This window comes from Vanacampus margaritifer, chromosome 6 (genome assembly GCF_051991255.1).
Source record: "Vanacampus margaritifer isolate UIUO_Vmar chromosome 6, RoL_Vmar_1.0, whole genome shotgun sequence".
Lineage (NCBI taxonomy): Eukaryota > Metazoa > Chordata > Actinopteri > Syngnathiformes > Syngnathidae > Vanacampus > Vanacampus margaritifer.
The window spans coordinates 10,666,133-10,685,201 of record NC_135437.1 but is presented as its reverse complement, the minus strand read 5'-3'; the positions used below and the strand labels follow the sequence as shown (position 1 = coordinate 10,685,201).

At 38.9% G+C, this 19,069-nt stretch overlaps 1 protein-coding gene across 6 annotated transcripts in view; it reads left to right on the top strand.

Annotated features, from left to right (window-relative positions):
• Positions 1 to 1,848: 1,848 nt before the first annotated feature.
• Positions 1,849 to 19,069, top strand: part of LOC144053582 (1-phosphatidylinositol 4,5-bisphosphate phosphodiesterase zeta-1-like) — a 20,058-nt gene continuing 2,837 nt past the window's right edge. The window contains exons 1-12 of one of the 6 annotated variants that reach the window (XM_077568175.1): positions 1,858 to 1,951; positions 2,692 to 4,238; positions 4,588 to 5,060; positions 6,448 to 6,649; positions 9,173 to 9,317; positions 9,482 to 9,634; positions 12,243 to 12,443; positions 12,580 to 12,736; positions 13,464 to 13,580; positions 15,713 to 15,885; positions 17,405 to 17,531; positions 18,875 to 19,024. In XM_077568175.1, coding sequence (XP_077424301.1) covers positions 4,796 to 5,060; positions 6,448 to 6,649; positions 9,173 to 9,317; positions 9,482 to 9,634; positions 12,243 to 12,443; positions 12,580 to 12,736; positions 13,464 to 13,580; positions 15,713 to 15,885; positions 17,405 to 17,531; positions 18,875 to 19,024 — 1,690 coding nt within the window. In that variant the 5' untranslated portion in view covers positions 1,858 to 1,951; positions 2,692 to 4,238; positions 4,588 to 4,795. Of the gene's footprint in view, positions 1,952 to 2,691; positions 5,061 to 6,447; positions 6,650 to 9,172; positions 9,318 to 9,481; positions 9,635 to 12,242; positions 12,444 to 12,579; positions 12,737 to 13,463; positions 13,581 to 15,204; positions 15,886 to 17,404; positions 17,532 to 18,874; positions 19,025 to 19,069 lie in introns of those variants that run through there. The other 5 variants (XM_077568176.1, XM_077568177.1, XR_013294477.1 and 2 more) reach the window with 5 other exon arrangements.

The following is a 19,069-nucleotide window of genomic DNA, read 5'->3' as shown; positions in this document are numbered from 1 at the left end:
ATTATCACATCAAACATGCACGGCCAATGGTTGTGACAGGCTTGGAGCTGAGCCATTACCGTCCGCTGTAAAGCGAGCACTGTGACCAGCGTTGTGCACCAGTGATTTCCCACCATACCAATAATATTCGGCTTGACAAGGCCAACCGCGGAAGGAAGTTCTCTGCCCAGCATGCTGAATCAACAAACAACAGTCAGTCAGCAATCATCTGTTGTTTAAGCTTCACTGACATTTGCACACATGAGCGCTTGTGATTTGTTTGGATTTTCATCAGCGCTGGCTTGATGTATTAAATGTGGACTTCAGTGAAAGTAGTGCTGCTCGAAGTCAGCATTACTGCAGCAACTATTTCGTAAAAATGGACGCACTGTCATTTTCGTGTTTGAGAAAGGCGTGGCGGCATATTCTATTGGACAACCCTGCACGCATCTGGCAATTTGGTGTCCAAAAGAAGAATACATTAGACTAGCTGAAAGAAGGTCTAAATTTGGGCGCCGGTGGTGTAATAAATAACGTGTGTGGAGCATATCGTTGTATTTAATTCATAAATATGACATCAGCAAGGTACAAACCCTCTGAATTGTTGTCAAAATAAACTCATTGAATAAATTATAATTATCATCTTAAAAATATTTTCATATTACCAAATACTCTTTTATCCATCTGGCTGTCCTCATTAGGACAGGTGACTTTGGGAGATATTTGAATGTGAGACATCTCAACTGAAAAGATTAACGTATAAACGTAAATTGCTGTCAAATGCAGGACAATTCAATGAGTAAAAAACTGTATACAATGTTGGGTTTGCTTTGGATATTTTATTATAACTGCCACCCACTATAAGACTCAGTGTAGGCTTCATGCAGAATGTGCACTCATCTCATCCAAATCACACAGTGCATTGAAAAACAAAAGGCCATGTGCTGTCAAACTGGCAGCACGTAACAATGAGATTCAGCAAAATCATTTTCAGATCTAAAAAAAAAACCTGCATAATGTAAAAAAAAAAAGAATAATCCGAGTGTAAATTTAGCTTCATGGCTACCTAGCAACATAATAGCGACATGTTTTTCTTCATATAGTCAAATGTGTCTGGGCTAAACTACCAAACATGCTGAAAATATGAGATGGATGGTCAATAATATAAAACTTCATCAGCTGTATACACTCCACAGTCACAACATCAGGTTAACCTGGATGTGTAATGAGGTACAACATAGAACTTGTCTAGCTGTACAAGCATAATGAGGATCATATCAGAGGTACTAATAATTTGATTCATAATATATAGTAATTAGTTATAAAAGTTCTCAGGCACGAAAATTATAATTACATGATCATTACAAATATTATATATAGTAATACCTGTCTTGACAGTGTCAATCAAAACTTGACATTAATTTTGTCTGTCTCTAATTCACTTGTGCAGTGTACCTAATGAGGTTTCCAGCGAGCGGAGTGAGTTTGTAGAAGATACGCGTGTTCAACATTGAACATGAACCTTTAAACAGCTTCGGATGAGGAATGCTTGTCGCTATGGTAACGACGGAACAGTGTTCCCCATGAGCCTGTTGAGAAAGTCAGACCAATATAATCCATAAAATCCAATTATTTTGCACCTTGTATGTATTCATTACAATTGTTTGATTATTACTGCAATGTGCTGTGAATACTACAACAGAAATCCTTAGAATAAGAGAGTCACTTATAAAAGTTATTATGTATTATGCAATGTAAGAATATTTTGGATTGTTTCCATTCGGGGTTACAATGCATCGGGAAATCCTTTTATGCTCCAAACACTTTTAGATGATGTGAGGGCAAAGGCTTGCAAAAGTTTAAAGGTGATGTTCATATAATATAGCACTGCAGCAGTTTTTTGGGAGTGGAGCGCAAGGCTAAGGAAATGAGATTACATTTTAAATTGGCTGTATTTGTTAAGTAGAATGAGGTAAGCAATCTCTCCTTTATGAACATTGACTGTATAATTGTTATTGCATCTGGTTTCATGCAAGAACAGACTGCTATACTCATGGCTGCAGATAAAGGGAATATTTCAAGTGATGATCTTTGATAGTTGTATTGACATTTTAATGGACAGTTTTTGTGTTGGAAATGTCTATGAAATGTCAGAGGAGCTTTTGATATAAATCATGAATATCAGACGAAAATGAAAACCCAATGTGGGTTTATTCAGGTACAACCCAGTCAAAAGGTAAACATAATTCCATCAGATGTCCTTTATCGCAAATTCCATAAGGAAAATGATTTGATGACAATATTATATGTAGAGGTCTATTTTGTGGTTGGGGTTGCAGCAGTGAGACACTAATCGCAAGAGGTGTCACCCAAGATGAAGTCACCATCGAAATGCAAGCACTACCTTGAGCAGAACGTCTGCTCAGAAAGGCAACGCTGCTATCAGAAATAAAGCAGAAAGACGATGACACAGGAAGAAAAGCAAGAAAAGTTGTCATTTATAACATTGACAAATGATACTAACCTCCATAAGGATTATGTCAAAGTCAGAAGTAGAAAGCAACCAAAGCTACACTAAATCCAAACAACCAATGATTCTGACTTCAAATGAGCAGGAACGATCAACCAGTCTCAGAAGCTGCATTGAATGGTGAACTCTCAAATGTACTATATTGACTGAAAAAATGTCCTTTGTACATCTGTTTTTGACAGAAAAACAACGATTGAGAAAAGATGGATACATCAAATCTTCCAAGCAGCCTTCTCCAGAGATACAGAGGCAAACAAGCTTAACTCATTCACTGCCATAAATTCAAAAAAATTAGGGGCAAGAGGCGATAATTTTTTTTAATTGTAATTAATCACATGACTTTACTAGTTAACTCACGATTAATCAAAAATTGTATCTGTTCTATATGTACAATAAAAAAAATCTAGGTTTTCATATTCTTGATAACAAAAATGGAAAAAAATGTTAAATCAATAGAAACTGTTAAAATTAATTTTTGATGTTTATAGCCGCAACGGCAGTGAAGGAATAAAAAAAAGAAAATATACAAAATTTGGGGCGTCGGGCGATTCAAGTTTTTAATCGTAATTAATTGCATGACTTCACTAGTTAACTCGCGATTAATCACAAATTTCATATCTGTTCTAAATGTACAATAAAAAAAATCTAGGTTTTCATACTCTTGTTAACAAAAGTGGGAAAAAAATTAACTAATAGAAATAGTTCAAATGAATTTTGGATGTTTATAGCCGTCAATGTGACGTGAATTGAATGAGTTAATAGTGCTGATGTGAATACCTTAATATCTTTGGAATAGCTTGAGTTGAGCTCAACATGTTGCCCAAGATGGGTGGTAACGATTCGCTGGCACAAAAAGTTTGCAGACTTAAAAATGTGTAGCAACAATCCTTTGTCAAAGTGGCCAAGCTGAACAAGCACAGTCAAAATGTTTTATATGTACTGCATCCAAGCATAGACAAATGGATACGATTTTCTCCTTATGTTGATAAATCTTAGACAACAAACAAAAGCTTTTCACCTTAAGTATTACAAAAACCAAAGTTGTTCAACTTACATTCAGAAGATGCCTTTTTTTCCGTTTAACAACCAAAACTAAACATTGCATTAAAGGAGTGTTCTCAATAGAATAGAATAGAAAATGCTCTTCATTATTATTTCCCATGCAGCAAGTGATTCCCACAGTAATGCATATGGTTTCAACGGTCCAGTGTGCACTTGCTGTAACTTGCAGTGATGTTTGTGTGCCTGGTTGTATCCTTTGCAACACATGTGCGAACATGTTAATGACAGAAGCGTCAAAAATAAATATTAAATCATTTGAATTGAGGCATCCTGTCGTGCATTTTCACGGGAACTGGTGGAGAAATCTTTGACATGATGTCAACAACTTTATGATGATGTCAACATGAGGAAACTTGAAAGGTTGTAAGGTGATGTCACATAGTATAAAGCGCCATGTAGGTTTTTTTTTTTTAGTTAAAAAAAACCCCAGAAAAGGCAATCGAAATGGAAACTGAGGAGAGCTGAGCAAATATTTAAATCAGCACTCTCGGCAATTTGAAAGAGGTATGTCAGTAAAGGAAAGGGTATGCTGTACTATACCTTGTGTAATGTAGTGACAAGTGGAACTAATGAGACATGATTGTTTTCATCCATCTTTAGTTTTCACTGTGTCTGAAGATGTCAATAACGCCTGTGCTTGTTCATTCAAGCCGAGGGACTGCTGCAGGTATGAAACACTTGAGGCAGGCAATTATCATTCAAGCCTTCATTTTTCTTTAAAACAGTACGTCCCTTATATAGCATACTGCAAATTTGTTTTGGAGAACGTTTTCCTGCCTTAAAAATCAAAAACAAAAAACCGGGGTGGTAACATGAAAACGCATGTCCAACCTCTTGAGTACTCCCATGCGATTAATTCGGCAGCATTTCACATGCCTTGCACAGTGTGTAAAATGACAACTGCATGATTTCATTTGAACAGCAGAGCCCGTTTTCATGTGCACTGCAGGCACAGATGTTCTGTGTGGTGATGAAAAGATGATATCAGATTCTATTCTTTTGTGTGCACTGCACAGGGAACAGAGTGGACCGTCCGCTGCTGGGTCTCCATTAACAGTTGAAGTTTGAGCCTGTGTCACAACTGTAGAACACAGGAGGAAAGAGGGAGCGGAGTGTGAGATGCACAAAGATAGGATAGCAAACACGTCTCAATGACTGATAGGAATGACAAGCACAGGGGAAAGTCACTGACAAAAACAAAAAAAATGACTTTTATGAGTTTATATGACGATATATAGTAAAAGTAGAAGAAGCTCAGATGGGGATTGGAAGAGTGCAAATGGTTGTTTGCAGATCAAAATGAGAAAAAGCAAGCCCCCGTCCACCAAGAGAGGAGAGATCCAGAACCTCTTCCATAATTACGCCTCAGGCCAGACCACGCTACCTGCCTGCTCCCTGCTTAGGTTCCTCCACAAGGAGCAGCTGGAGCTCTCCGCCGACGAGGGTACGGCCGAGAGTTTGATCGAGAGATATGAAATCGAGGAGGCAGGTGAGTGAAGAGAGCCGTGGGACGTGGCGGGCAACTGGCGGGGGCGAAAGCTGCCCTCTGTGGCAGAAATATCGCCATGGGATGCTTTGATAGGATTTATTGTAACCCACAGCATCACGGAATCATCACAATATTCGGTATACTTGCACAATTGTATCCAGTAAATGCATTTGTTAAATATAGTGGAAATTCTGAGGTCAAACCGGCTTGTGAGAACTAACCCACACTCAGGCTAACGTGCCTCTTTGCAGATTTATGCCGTCACGAACAGAGCCATAACTGTCTAATGCGAGCAGCAAAGTGGGAATGTGGTTACAATTATTGTAAAGTTATTTTGGAAAAAGCAACCCTGATTGGGACCAATGTTGTTAACTCATTCACTGCCATTGAAGGCTATAGACGTCAAAAATTAATTTTAACTCATTTCTATTAAATTTTTTCCCACTTTTGTTAACAAGAGTATGAAAACCTAGAATTTTGTATTGTATTAGAACAGATGTAAAATTTGTGATTAATCGTGAGTTAACTAGTGAAGCCATGCGATTAATTACGATTAAAAATGGTAATCGCCTGACGCCCCTAATTTTTAATAATCTTTTCTTTAAAAAAAAAAGATAAAAAATTGGAAAAATAATAATTCCAATTTTATTTTTATTTTTTTTAATGAAAAAATTATTAAAAATTAGTGGTGTCAGGTGATTAAAATGTTTAATTGTAATTTTTGTAATTTAATATAATTTATAATTTTTTTAATAATTAATTTTTAATTTTAATTGTAATTATAATTGTGAGTTCACTAGTTAACTCACGATTAATCACAAATTCTATATCTGTTCTAAATGTACAAAAAAAATCATACTCTTGTTAACAAAAATGGAAAAAAATTTAACTAATAGAAATAGTTCAAATTAATTTATGACGTCTATAGCCGTCAATGGCAGTGAATTAGTTAACAGCATGACTTCTGTGTGGGCAGCATGGGTTCTCTTTCCACTCAGTGGCAGTGTGAGTATGAGTGTGAATTACATAATGATGTCTATATGGGCCATGTGATTGGCAGTACGGCTGCAATATCACCAGTGTATCATTTGTTACAAAGAGGTCTTTACAGCTAAAAATTCTCTGAAAACATAAAACTATGGCATCAAACAAAGACTCTTACAGCATTTTAGCTTATTGCGCATAAAAATGAACTAATTTTATGATTTATACACTTAAGTAAGAAATAAAAGACAAATAATGTTAAAACAACAATTGCATAGTATATTATTCTCAAAACAAGATCATTAAGACTCTATGGCTTGATATAAGAGTTTAAGTCTAGGTTAGATAGCTGATTTTTGGCAGTGTGGATTAATGGCGACCTTGCTTGCTCATGCTCTTGCAGCCATGGAAAGTCAGTGCATGACATTTGAAGGCTTCCTCCGCTACATGGAGTCCAAAGACTGCTGTATCTTCGATCAGACCCACAAGTTTGTTTACCAAAACATGAACCAGCCACTCAGCAGCTACTTCGTATCTTCGTCGCACAACACCTATCTGACAGGAGACCAACTAATAGGCAAAAGCCACCTGGATGCCTATGTTTGGTAAGTCTGCGGCATCTACAACTTGCCTACTTTAAATCTGCTACTAAGACATATCAAAGGGCTCCACAAATCCATCTGGGAAAGAGCTAGGAACAGAATGTGATTTGCTAAAAAAAACAACTATGCGCTAAAAATGGATGGAATCAGTCAGGTCAACAGGTAAAAAAAAGTGAATAATATACTTGACGCTAACGAGCTAACAAGCCCCCTGTGAAGGTGAACCCATTTTATCAAATCAAACCACGTGTGCCTTTCCTTTCTTTACTCACAATAAAAGTCCTGCCGTTTCATTATTCTGGGCTGATGCACTGCTAATCTTCTTTGTGGCCACTTTCTGCCACTACCCTATCCTGTTTTTTTTTTTGTTTTTTTTCAATGAAGCACAAACTGAAAGCACAGATTGTACTCTGATAGGTGTCTTGGGCTTTTGAACAAAATGCACAGCGCCAGATATAATATGTTAAAGCTGGTCCTACATAACTGTAAAAATGTCTAGCGCAAAGCGCAGTCTAACTGCGCGCATGGGTGGAGTTAGTCTGTCTGCCTGCATCTCCATCTAATCCACCAAAATTGCATCATACCACCTGCGCCACGAGTTAGATGTGGTTTTACCAAGTCTAAAATCTAGTCTACAGTTTCTTCCCAATTTGCGAAATGCACCGGAGTCCACGGAAGGCCGAGTGACATGCAAGTGCAGTCTAGCGCCCGTTTTTATGCCAAGCGCAGTCTACTTTCTGTGAGCAAAATATCAGCTACGTTGGGGTGCGGAAGCTTCGTGCGCCAGAACGCCCGAGAGGCGCAACATGGCCCAAAACACACTACGCTGTAAAAAGAAAAACCTGCAATATAACAGAATTTTACTTTTTATTTTACTTTTATCTTCCTGTATTTTAAAAATATTTAATTTACAAAAAGAAGCCTCATATTTTACATATCAAATGTAAAATAATATGAAATCACTGTAAATGTAAAAACACACAATATTTCTGTTCTTTTACAAAAAAAATCTCCATTAGATATATATATATTGATTGTTAAAAAAGCGGACTCTGTATCGGTCCATTGTGGTGAAGAAGGAGCTGAGCCGTAAGGCGAAGCTCTCAATTTACCGGTTGATCTACGTTCCTACCCTCACCTATGGTCACGAGTTGTGGGTCGTGACCAAAAGAACAAGATCCCGGATACAAGCGGCTGAAATGAGTTTCCTCCACAGGGTGTCCGGGCTCTCCCTTAGAGATGAGGGTGAGAAGTTTGGTCATCCCGGAGGGATTCAGGGTCGAGCCACTGCTCCTCCACGTTGAGAGGAACCAGTTGAGGTGGCTCGGGCATCTGGCTCGGATGCCTCCTAGACGCTTCTCTGGAGAGGTGCTCCGGGCATGTTCCACCAGCGGGAGGCCCCGGGGACGACCCAGGACACGCTGGAGAGACTAGGTCTCTCGGCTGGCCTTGGAGCGCCATGGGATCCCGCCGGTGGAGCTTGTTGAAGTGGCTGAGGAGAGGGAAGTCTGGGCCTCCCTCCCTCTGCTTCCCCTGCGACCCAACCTCGGATAAGCGGCAGAAGATGGATGGATGGATTGATTGTTAAAATCCGTTCACAAATGTATTATAATTTCACAAATTCAACTTAAACCCACCCCCCAATTTCTTTTTTTTTTTAAAGAACATTTATATTTACTGAGAAATTAACAGTAAAAATTCGAAAATGTTACCATAATTTCTTTGTGAAATGACATTTTGTTTTAAGTGAAAACAACTACAACTTCTGTAATGTCCAAGATGGTAGTATTCATTGTATTAACATTTATTTTGAAAGGACCTCTAATGAGATATAGGTAAAGGCAAAGCGTGAGAGGGTGAATAATATGCAAAGCAAACAATTGGACTTACGGATGCTGCCTACTATCTACCAAATATACATTTAATGAGATCCAAAATTACAAACAACAGTGACAGTGTGGATCAGTGGTAGATTGGATATCTGGTCGTCTGATATCCCTGAGGTTGTGGGTTTGATCCCTTTGGTGAACATCTTGAAGTATCCTTGAGCAAAATACTAAACTTCAAATGCTGTCTCATCAGAAGGTGAATAACTTGTCAAAATGTAAAGCAGTTTGAGAGCCTCGTAAGGTGGAAAACTGCTATATAAATGAATTACTCTAACACTAAACTGTTGCAATTTTAAACCCAATATCTAGTTTTTTAACAGTTATTGGCCATGTTTTGCTTAATCACATTATCTTTTTGTCATATACTGTTATATTACATACAATCTTGTTAAAATTACAGTTAAAAACTGCACTTTAATTATGAAAAAAAAAATGTTTTTAGTAGAAAGTAATTTTCTGTTATTTCACAGTATTTAATTTTTTTTTACAGTGTGGACTAAACTTGTGCCTGCACCAAAATAAAATTACTCCCGTTTGACCCTGAGCACACGGGCGCCATTCTACGAAAAATAATTGTGCATATGAGGCGTGAATGGTAGCTTGTCCAGGTACTGTAAATGAATGTTTATATTCACAGTGCTCTGAGGAAAGGCTGCCGCTGTCTGGAGATAGATTGCTGGGATGGGCCAGGTATGGAGCCCATCGTTTACCATGGGTACACCCTGACCACAAAGATTCTCTTCAAGGACGTCATTGCTACTGTGGAACAGTATGCCTTTGAGGTAACACTCAGTAAATTTAAGTAGAGTGGTGCGTTCCTATTGTTTCACCATCGCCTCCCCCGACTAAGCCACATTAGCTTCATTTAAAGTATCGCTAATGGATGGGTTACTTGTGAATTGCCATTTTACCAATCAAATTCCATGTGCCGATCGTTTTCTGGCAGGTGTCTGTTTACCCGGTAATCTTGTCTCTGGAGAACCATTGTTCCAAGGAGCAACAGGAAGTCATGGCCATCTACCTCACCTCCATACTGGGGGACAAGCTGCTTGATGGGCGCTTGGATCACCCTACCACGGAAGACCTCCCAAGCCCAAATGTAAGACTATGTGGATACAAGACATACCGGCAAATGTCTTAATTGTGTAATTGGGGCATTGATATAAACCACTTAAAACGCCACTGAAGACAGTTTGGACAGTTGTATGCATGCCAAACGTGTTTTATTATAAAAGTTTCCCATTTAAACAATATTTAATAATTTATTTTTCCGACTCCTCCAGTCAAAACATTGCGTCAGCCATTACTGAATAGCAGACAAATAATGTGCACTTCAGCCTGCTGCAATCCGATGAGTTGGATGAAGGGCTTTTCTCTTAGCGTGGATGCTTCTCGGAGCCCCATGCATTTCTCATTTAAAATGTATTGCAAGAGAATATTTTCATTGAGTGAGAGCTTGACTCACGGCTCTCAAGGCTTCTTCAAGAAATGTCTTCTTTACCGCATGAAGGGTGACAAAAAAAAGCTGTGATCTCTTCATTAACTACTAGTGAGTTCAAAGGAAAGCAATATATCCTGCTGTTGCTAGAGGAGTGGCATAGACTAGGGCACGTATTTGGACCCTCTGCCAGTAAACCCAAAGGCCCCATTTGGGCCCCTGAGAACTGCAGTGGTGCCTTGAAAAGCCGATTTAGCGTTATTATGCATCCCACTAGAATTCTAGGCTGCCATACTTGCATGGAGCAGTCAATCACATTGCAGCCGGATGGGTCCTGCCTCAAAGTGGGCTTGATTATGCTTCATCAAGACGTCTCAACTCCTCTCTTCGCCCTTTAGTATGGCACTAATACTAGTTGTTCTATGCAGAGGATCAAGAAAATATTGCTGTTAAATTGTCAGTCTGTACATAATGTTGATGCACTGTTTTTGTTGAAACGCCGCAAAATAGATGCTAATTAGCGTTAACAGTAAGTCTAGCTGCCTGAAAGGCAACACTATGTGGTTCTTTTAAATCTACAATAGGTTATTATTGAGTTGAGTTTACTGCCGCCATAAACTGCTTGTATCTCAAGTCTGTGCTCGCAAGTCAAAGCAAAGCAAAACAAGAAAAAATGGATAATAATAATAATAATAATGCACACTCAAAGCGCTTCACAATGGATACATTCTTCACGCAGTCGCACATTCACACTACAGCTCATATCTCGAAAAATTCACAAGTCGAATCACTTGGATCTCAAGGCACCACGGTAATTGTAATTATTGTATTAATTGTAGTAAACATTAGGTGCCAGGGGAATTGGTATATGCATAATGTTACCTGCTGGAAGAGCACAGGCAAAAGCAAGGCCCGTAGCGTTGCATACTGAATTTGTGATGCAAGGCTGAATGTTCCCTTTGGAAACAAGTGCAATAATAGGCAATTTCATTGTTTGGATGGCGAAACAAGCAACTTTTAAGTGAGCAAGTTAGCAGACCTCACATATTTGCACCAAGCTGATCCATCATCAATACTGCAGATGTGGAGGCCAGAGTACCTGCAGATTTACGAAAGGAAAGAAGCCAACTTTCGGAAGTTTTTATGGCCTTTTTGAACTCTTAGTCAACAAATGTGAAGACTGAATGAAAAATCTTGTCTCACAATTTTCTAAGAAATGTTATGCAATAAAATCATGTATAATGTATAGGATATATAGGCTGTAGGGTATATACATACGTACATATATATTAGGGGTGTGCATCTCTCCAATAAAAGATGATTCCATACAAATCTTGATACATGGGTCACATTTTAAAGTGGAACCGTTTGATTGAGTAGGATTGCAATTCGATTTGATAAGGTACGGCTCAATCTGAGAGCGTATAATGCAAATGTCAATTTGACATATTTCTCATTTTGAAAGTAGATACTAGTTCAGGTTTAATCATTTTTATATCCAAGGAAAACATTTTCCTTAAAATTGCATGAAATGAATGGCAATGTTCTTTTTTTTCTTTTATCTTTTTCTATTTCTATATGCATACTTACAGCAGGTTTCCCCAATCCTGGTCCTTGAGGGCCAGAGTCCTGCAGGTTTTAGATGCTTTCACCCACTAACACACCTGATTCTTAAAATCAGCTCATCAGCAAGCTCTGCAGAAGTTTGATAACGCTCCTCATCTTTAGAATAAGGTCTCTTGGAGGACGGAAAAATCTAAAACCTGCAGGACTCCGGCCCTCCAGGACCAGCATTGGGGAAGCCTGACTTATAGAGATATTGCATCTTGGGCATGGGCATCTGTCCGACATACTGGTATCAATACTGGTATTGGCAATGTTCACGAATACAAGGCTGGTATTAGTAGTTTCGCCACTCGCCCATACCTACAAAAAAAGATGAGTATTTGTAGCTTTTGTCATGTTTCTTAATGGGTAACAACATGTAAAAGCTCTCCAAAGTGGTAACTATTCGCATTAGTTAAATTCCAAGGAACAACAAATCAGCACCATCAAACCGATTCATATCGATTTTTAACTTTTTGATTCCGTGTATCAATGCTCTCACATCTTTTCAATCAAAACCAATTTCCTGATTCAAATTCTACTGTCGCTTCACCCCTAATATATATATATATATATATATATATATATATATATATATATATATATATATATATATATATATATTTGTGTGTATGTGTGTGTGTGTGTGTAAATGATCACGCAGGACCTAAAGTATAAGATCCTGATCAAGAATAAAAAGCTAAAGCCTCGTGCTAGGATAGACGGAGCAACAGGGACAGAGGCAGACGGCAGTGCAGATGAGGGTGAGGAGGAGGAAGAGGAGGAGGAGGAAGAGGACGAAGAGGAGGATCAACAGAGCAGATCAAAGTTCTGGTCCCCCAGAAAGACAGGCTCAAAGAAGAAAGTGAGTCAGGGCCGTTGGAGCAGGTTGTAGCTGATTTGAAAAAGCCGAGACGCTACTAAGACAAACTAGCATGATGTCTCTTGTTGCTAAGACGTGACTACTCTTTTGTCTCCGTCTACCTCAACGCAATGAATAGAAGAAGAAGGTGGTGGTGGCGGACGCTCTGTCCGACCTGGTCATATACACCGTGTCAGTCAAGTTTGTCAGCTTCGGCCACTCCAAAGACAGTCAGAACTCGTGTGAGAACACATCTATGGCGGAGAAAAAAGCCCGCAAGCTGGTCAAAGTCTCAGGTATCGTCACACTCAAAAAGCAAAGGAAGCTCCACTGTGAGCTGTCACGCCGGTGAGAATGGCACATTTGAATGATTTACAGCCATGCTGAGCTCAAAGAGAAGCATTTCTCTTTGGTCATAATTCTCCAAAGACCATATTGAACACGATTTATATGACTAGGGAGAAAAATGGCAAACGTTGGCCTTGTCATTGTCACAGGAATGAAAGGAGTCCACACAGGCTCTTATCATCTAGTCATTTCAAGTGTCGCCATTGCTGCTGCCTATTGTGAAGTTGTCTCCCAAGTAAATCTTCCCGCAACCACTTTGTGAGATGTTTAGTCAATTTGCAGTCTAACAACACTTCAGAAATGTGGAATGCCTTAAATACAAAACGGCAAAGAAATTAATTGAGTATTGTTTGATAACAGTTCTTGTACAGCAAGAGGCCGTCCGTTCTTTCCTGTCCACAACATTACATTTGATCTTCTTGTTGAAAAAGTCAAAATATTTCAAAATTGGTGCATAGAGCTGGCCGAGGAGGGCTTAGTTGATGCCAGATTATTATTATTTTTGTCTTAAGTATCTGTGGCTGGTGTGGCCTTCACAATTACTCGATACCTTAAAATAAGGCCAGTATTGGTCAATTACTAAGTTGTATTGTACTTGAATGTATGCCTGCAAGATATTTGCATGCTTGACACTTTGTTTCATCTTCTTGAATGTAGTGTGTGCTTTATCTTCAGGTAAAGACTTTGTTATGCACAACCAGAGGTTCCTGAGCAGGATTTATCCAGCGGGCTCCAGGACGTCCTCTTCCAACTACAACCCTCAAGAGTTCTGGAACGTCGGCTCGCAGCTCGGTGGGTCAAAGAGACAGCGGGTGTGCACTGTGCGACATCTACCCGGATGCACGAGCACAAAAACTCACATGTTGTGGGTGTCTGAGGGAAATAATGTGCAATGGTGCCTTGAGATAAAAGTTTAATTCACAAAAAAAAATTTAAAAAATATTGGGAAAATAGCACTCTATAATATTGTACTTTATGAAACATACATTAATAACTTCCTTAAATATATTGTAAAGATTTAAACAATTTATGTGCCATGATAATTTCATGGCAACTCCTGGTGTGCGTGACATGGCCACCGGAGGGCAGTACAATACAGTCATGAAGGCACAAATAAAGAAGATTTTCACAATTACTGTAACTCAGCAAACCTCTATAATATTAGTCATTTTTCACAGAGGATAAAGAATATATGTCTGAGTTTTGTTATATTGTTTTATCTATGTATGTTGAACTGTTTGTCTTCAAGTATGTATTGCCGATACTATTTGTCAGCCCCACTAAGGTGTTTTGCACTATGCGTAAGCATTAAGCTAATGAACGGAAAAGTTGTATGTTTTGACGGGGAAGTGACCCCCCACTCCTCCCCCCAAAAAAAGAAAAGAAATATGTTTGATGTGCCCACATAGTCTAAAACAGCATTTTGATGATTATTGCGTTTGTGAGATATGAGTTAAGTATAGCAAAATCCATCTGCACTCTAAAAACGGAATTGTTGAAACAACTTAAATAAATGCTTCAATTGGCAACACACAATTGAATTAAGTTAATTCAAAGTGAATGTAGTAGTTTAATGAACTGACTATTAATTAAACTTAAATATTCACTTTGGATTAACTTTATTCAATTGTGTGTTGCCAATTGAAGCAATTAAGTTGGCTCGTTTTGGAGTGTTTTTCTTCACGGCCATTTTGCCACTTGTTGGCGGCTGAAAATGACATCACAGTTGTTCAGCGCTCATGTAATGACCAATCACGGCTCAGCTTGTGAACATCACATAACCAAACAAAGAAAACAGTTGAGCCGTGATTGGTCGCTACTTGAGCCGTGAGCAACTTGATGTCATTTTCAGCCGACGGCAAGTAGCAAAATGGCCGCCCCGAGATGGATAAAAACAGATGGATTTTACTGCTTAATTCATATCACACAAACACAATATTATTGTAAATAATATTTTTGGGTTGACCCATTTCAATACAGAATGCGTTTCTCTCCGAAGTGCTGCTTGTTGAATTAAGTTCACTGCCACCATATTTTAGTTTTCATCTGAAGAACAATTTTTGTCTTGCATAAGAAAAAAAAACTTCTTTCCATTAGACAGTGACAGTGTGCACTTGTGAACGCGTAATTAACTCCATAGAATAACTGAAAGGTGAATTCCACATTAAATGGTCCATAAATGTCGGGTGTACGTCGAGAGACGAGCTGTTATCGTTTGTGGAGGAAAAGACAGAAATATTGTGTTTGGCGAGCGACTTTGTCCAACATCAAAAGGGGATTGTATTAATTAGCAGTGAAAAGAATATTTCCTTGCAGTCCACAGTCTGGCCACCTAATCAATGTTTTACCTGAAGCCTTTCAAACCCATTCACCTCTGTTCCTTTTTTTTTTTTACTCTCTTTTTGGATCCTGGCAGTGGCTGATTGCACGCAGGCAAAAAGTCTGAGCCTTGATGCGGGTGTTACTTGTTTTGTGTTCCGTCTGCCGCCTGGCGTTTTCCTCATCTGCCACAAAGTGAAGCGCGACATGAAGCCACGCAGACCGCTGGGGCCCGCAGACCTGCTGATGGTGATATTTTGCTGCGCAGTGCCAGCAGACGGGCTGGAATGGATCAATCAGCGTTAAATCAGCAGAACATTCTCTCAAGTGATGCAGACGGATGCTTACCACTGGCGAGTCGGATTAGGACGTGCTAGAAAGTTTCACAAAAAGATCACATCTGTTGTCTGCTGGCGTTCATCTGCAACCATGGTTCACTTGTTGCACATTTGGTGTTCTCGAATGCCTCCTTGATGCAACATACAGTATTGTCGCAAGTCGTCATATCACCTGACTCCCTGGAGCGTTTAAAAAATTGTAGACATACAACTTTTTTTTGTGTGTGTGTGTGTTCTTTTTCATGATCCTATTGTTGTACTTTGCAGTGGCTCTCAATTTCCAGTCCTCGGGATTGCCCATGGACCTTAACGATGGCCGTTTCCAAGACAACGGGGGCTGCGGCTACGTCCTGAAGCCTGCCGTGCTCATGTCAAGAGAACGGAGCTTTGATCCAAGCTGTAGTCAACGTGGCGTTCCACCAACACACCTGCTGCTCAAGGTATTAGTACTTTTTGGCAACACTCCCCTCACGACTGATCCGCTATAGATTGATTACATAATACTGAATAATATCAGCGTGTTGTGTCATTTGGCTCAATGAGTGAGGCGCATCTCACACTCTTCCTTCCAGATGCTTTCCTGCTACATGCTACTTTCCTGCTTCATGCTACTGATTGGCTAGTTGGTATGCTGGCGTCTTGCAGCCACAGTGTCTCCTTATTGTGGTGGCACCCAGGGGCGATCTGGCATAAATAACACGCTGAAATAATTACACTTGGAAAATGAGTATTAGACTAGGAAAGTAATATTCTCCTACTACCAGCCTGCTTACTTGGAACCACCCAACTTGTGCCTCCTTGGCTTTTCTGGACTTGGTTTATTCCACTATCTAGTGCAATGAAGGCCAGTTGAAGTCATGCCCAACAGAGGGCGCCATATTTGTCATAATTAAATTTTTTCACCTGACGGGTCAAAAATACCTAACAACTGCAAAAAAAATTGAGAACGACCTTCCAAATTATTCGGCATAAGGCCTAAGTCAATGCCAAATATCTCAACCGCATGACTTTCAAGTCTTCTCTGACTGATTTAGGTGTTCATTAGCAATTCATTGGCAAACTTAACTCATTCACTGCCATTGACGGCTATAGACGTCCAATTTTTTTTAAAACTATTTCTATTAGTTTAACATTTTTTCCACTTTTGTTAACAAGAGCATGAAAACCTAGAATTATTTTTATTGTACATTTAGAACAGATATAAAGTTTGTGATTAATCGTGAGTTAACTGGTGAAGTCATGTGATTAATTACGGTTAAAAAATGTAATAGCCTGACGTCCCTAATTTTGAATAATCTTTTCTTTTTCTTTTTAAAATCGTGTCAGGCGATTTACATTTTTGATGATAATTAACTGCATGACTTCAAAACGATAAATCACAAATGTTATTTCTGTTGTAAATGTAATGTGAGTAAATTGACCTTGCTGGCAGCTTTTTTGATGTCTAATTGTCATCGCTTCCTTGATCCAATTAATTTCCATTCACTACGTTTCGAATCTTTAAAAACAAACAGCCTAACCGATCCTTTTGGTGTAGAGAAAAGCTCACCAGAGACCACTTTTCATAGTGGAGCTTGCGCACAGAGGAAAACAAATCTTCTCAGCTGCATGGATGAAATATAAATGTGCTGCATTCTGTGCTAGGATATGGGTTGGGGGAGTGGAGGTGGTAGGGGCGGGAGAGAGCATCACCTTTATTCACATTGTCACCATTTATTATTTGATCATTTCAGGGGAAACCTTGTGGTGTCGGCCGAGTCGACGCTGTGGGAATTATGAATAACATTGAGTGATACAAACGTGTACATTATTCATGTGCTCAGAAAAAATATCTCCTCTTGTGCTTTCTCGCATGTGTTTAGCATGAAATTGGTAACTTGATGCAGTGGTATGTTTTTTAATGGCCAAAAGTTCATTCCAAGCTGGAACTACATGTACATTCCATGTGGCTGCCAACAGGTGATCTGTGGGTCTAACCTACCTGTTCCCAGAAGTGGCAAAGCTCTGGACCCTTTTGTCAAAGTTGAGATCCACGGGATTGGATCAGACTGCAACAGAAAAAACACAAGCACAGTCAAAAACAACTGTAAGTACTTCAGCACCATCATGCGTGCGTGCGTGTGTGGAAGGGGTGGGGGTTAGTTAAGTCTTTCTCGGTAAGTCACATCTTGAATGACTCATCATCACTTTGTCAGCCTTGACGTTCATTTCATGACTGAGGGAAATCTCTGCAAGATTCAGCTGAGAGCTTTCTGTCTCATTTGTGCACTCTGCGTGTTCTGACTTTTGGTATGATTTTCAGTCCTGCTGGAGAAGTCAGAATTGTTGGTGGTTCACAAAATTAACTCATTCACTGCCATTGACGACTATAAACGTAAAAAATTCATGTGAACTATTTCTATTATTTTAAAATGTTTTCATTCCATTTAAATTTTCATGAAAACCTAGAAAAAAAATTATTGTACATTTATAACACATAAAATTTGTGATTAATTTTTATTTTTTTTATTAGGGGCGTCAAGCGATAAATTTGTTAAAATTGTAATCAATCACATGACTTCACTAGTTAATTAACGATTAATCAAACATTTTATATCTGTTCTGAATTTACAATAAACAAATTCTAGGTTTTCATACTCTTGTTAGCAAAAGCGGATTTTTTTTTTTTTACTAATATAAATAGTAAAAATGACTTTTTGACGTCTATCGCCGTCAATGGCATGAATGATTTAAAACTTCAAATCATCATGCAAGAATTGCCAAAAACAACTGCAATATTTAGCACTAATGCTTATTCAACTGAAATTCAATGAGCAAAATGTGGCTTACGTTGAGAACGTTGACTAAATACATTATCAAACGCTAATCTGTGCTGAAAATAAAATTATAATATAATATAATATAATATAATATAATATAATATAACAACATCCAATCACTGTTCAGTTTCAGAAAACACAGGAGCCGTGATTGGTCCTTTCTGAGCCTCTCGCAACTGTCATTTTCAGTCAACAACAAGTAGCGAAATGGCCGCCCCCTGAGGTGGCCATTTCGCTATGCTGCTATGCTGCTTAACACAAACGCTATATTAATCAGAAAATTGTGTTCAGACTAGTGGGGGCACATTCAACATGTAGTAAAAAAAAAAAATTGGGGGTTGACTTCCCCTTCAAGCATGCTCACCTGTTAAGGTGTGAGGCATGCTGGGATATGTAGTACCTCACTTGGTGGCCATTTTGTACGGTGGTCCTTGCTTCTTCAGGATAGAGCCTGTGGATTGGATTTTTTTTTAAATAATATTTTTATTATATGCCACCGTTTTTTATAGAACACGCTTTTATCATTATCCTATGTCATCATTGACACATAATTTCTGAAAGAATGGCACTTTCCAGTAAAACTGAGTAAAGAAGTGGATGACTCTTGCAGCTTTGAATCCTTACTGGAATTCCGACATGAACTTCCGCATCAGCATTCCCGACCTGTGTCTCATCCGCTTTTGTGTTCGAGACCAGACCGGCTTCCTATCCAGTGACTTCGTGGGCCAGTACACACTTCCCTTCAGAAGCCTGAAGAAAGGTCTGTCAAAACTCTCATTTATTGCATTGTAGCTATTGTTTTCCC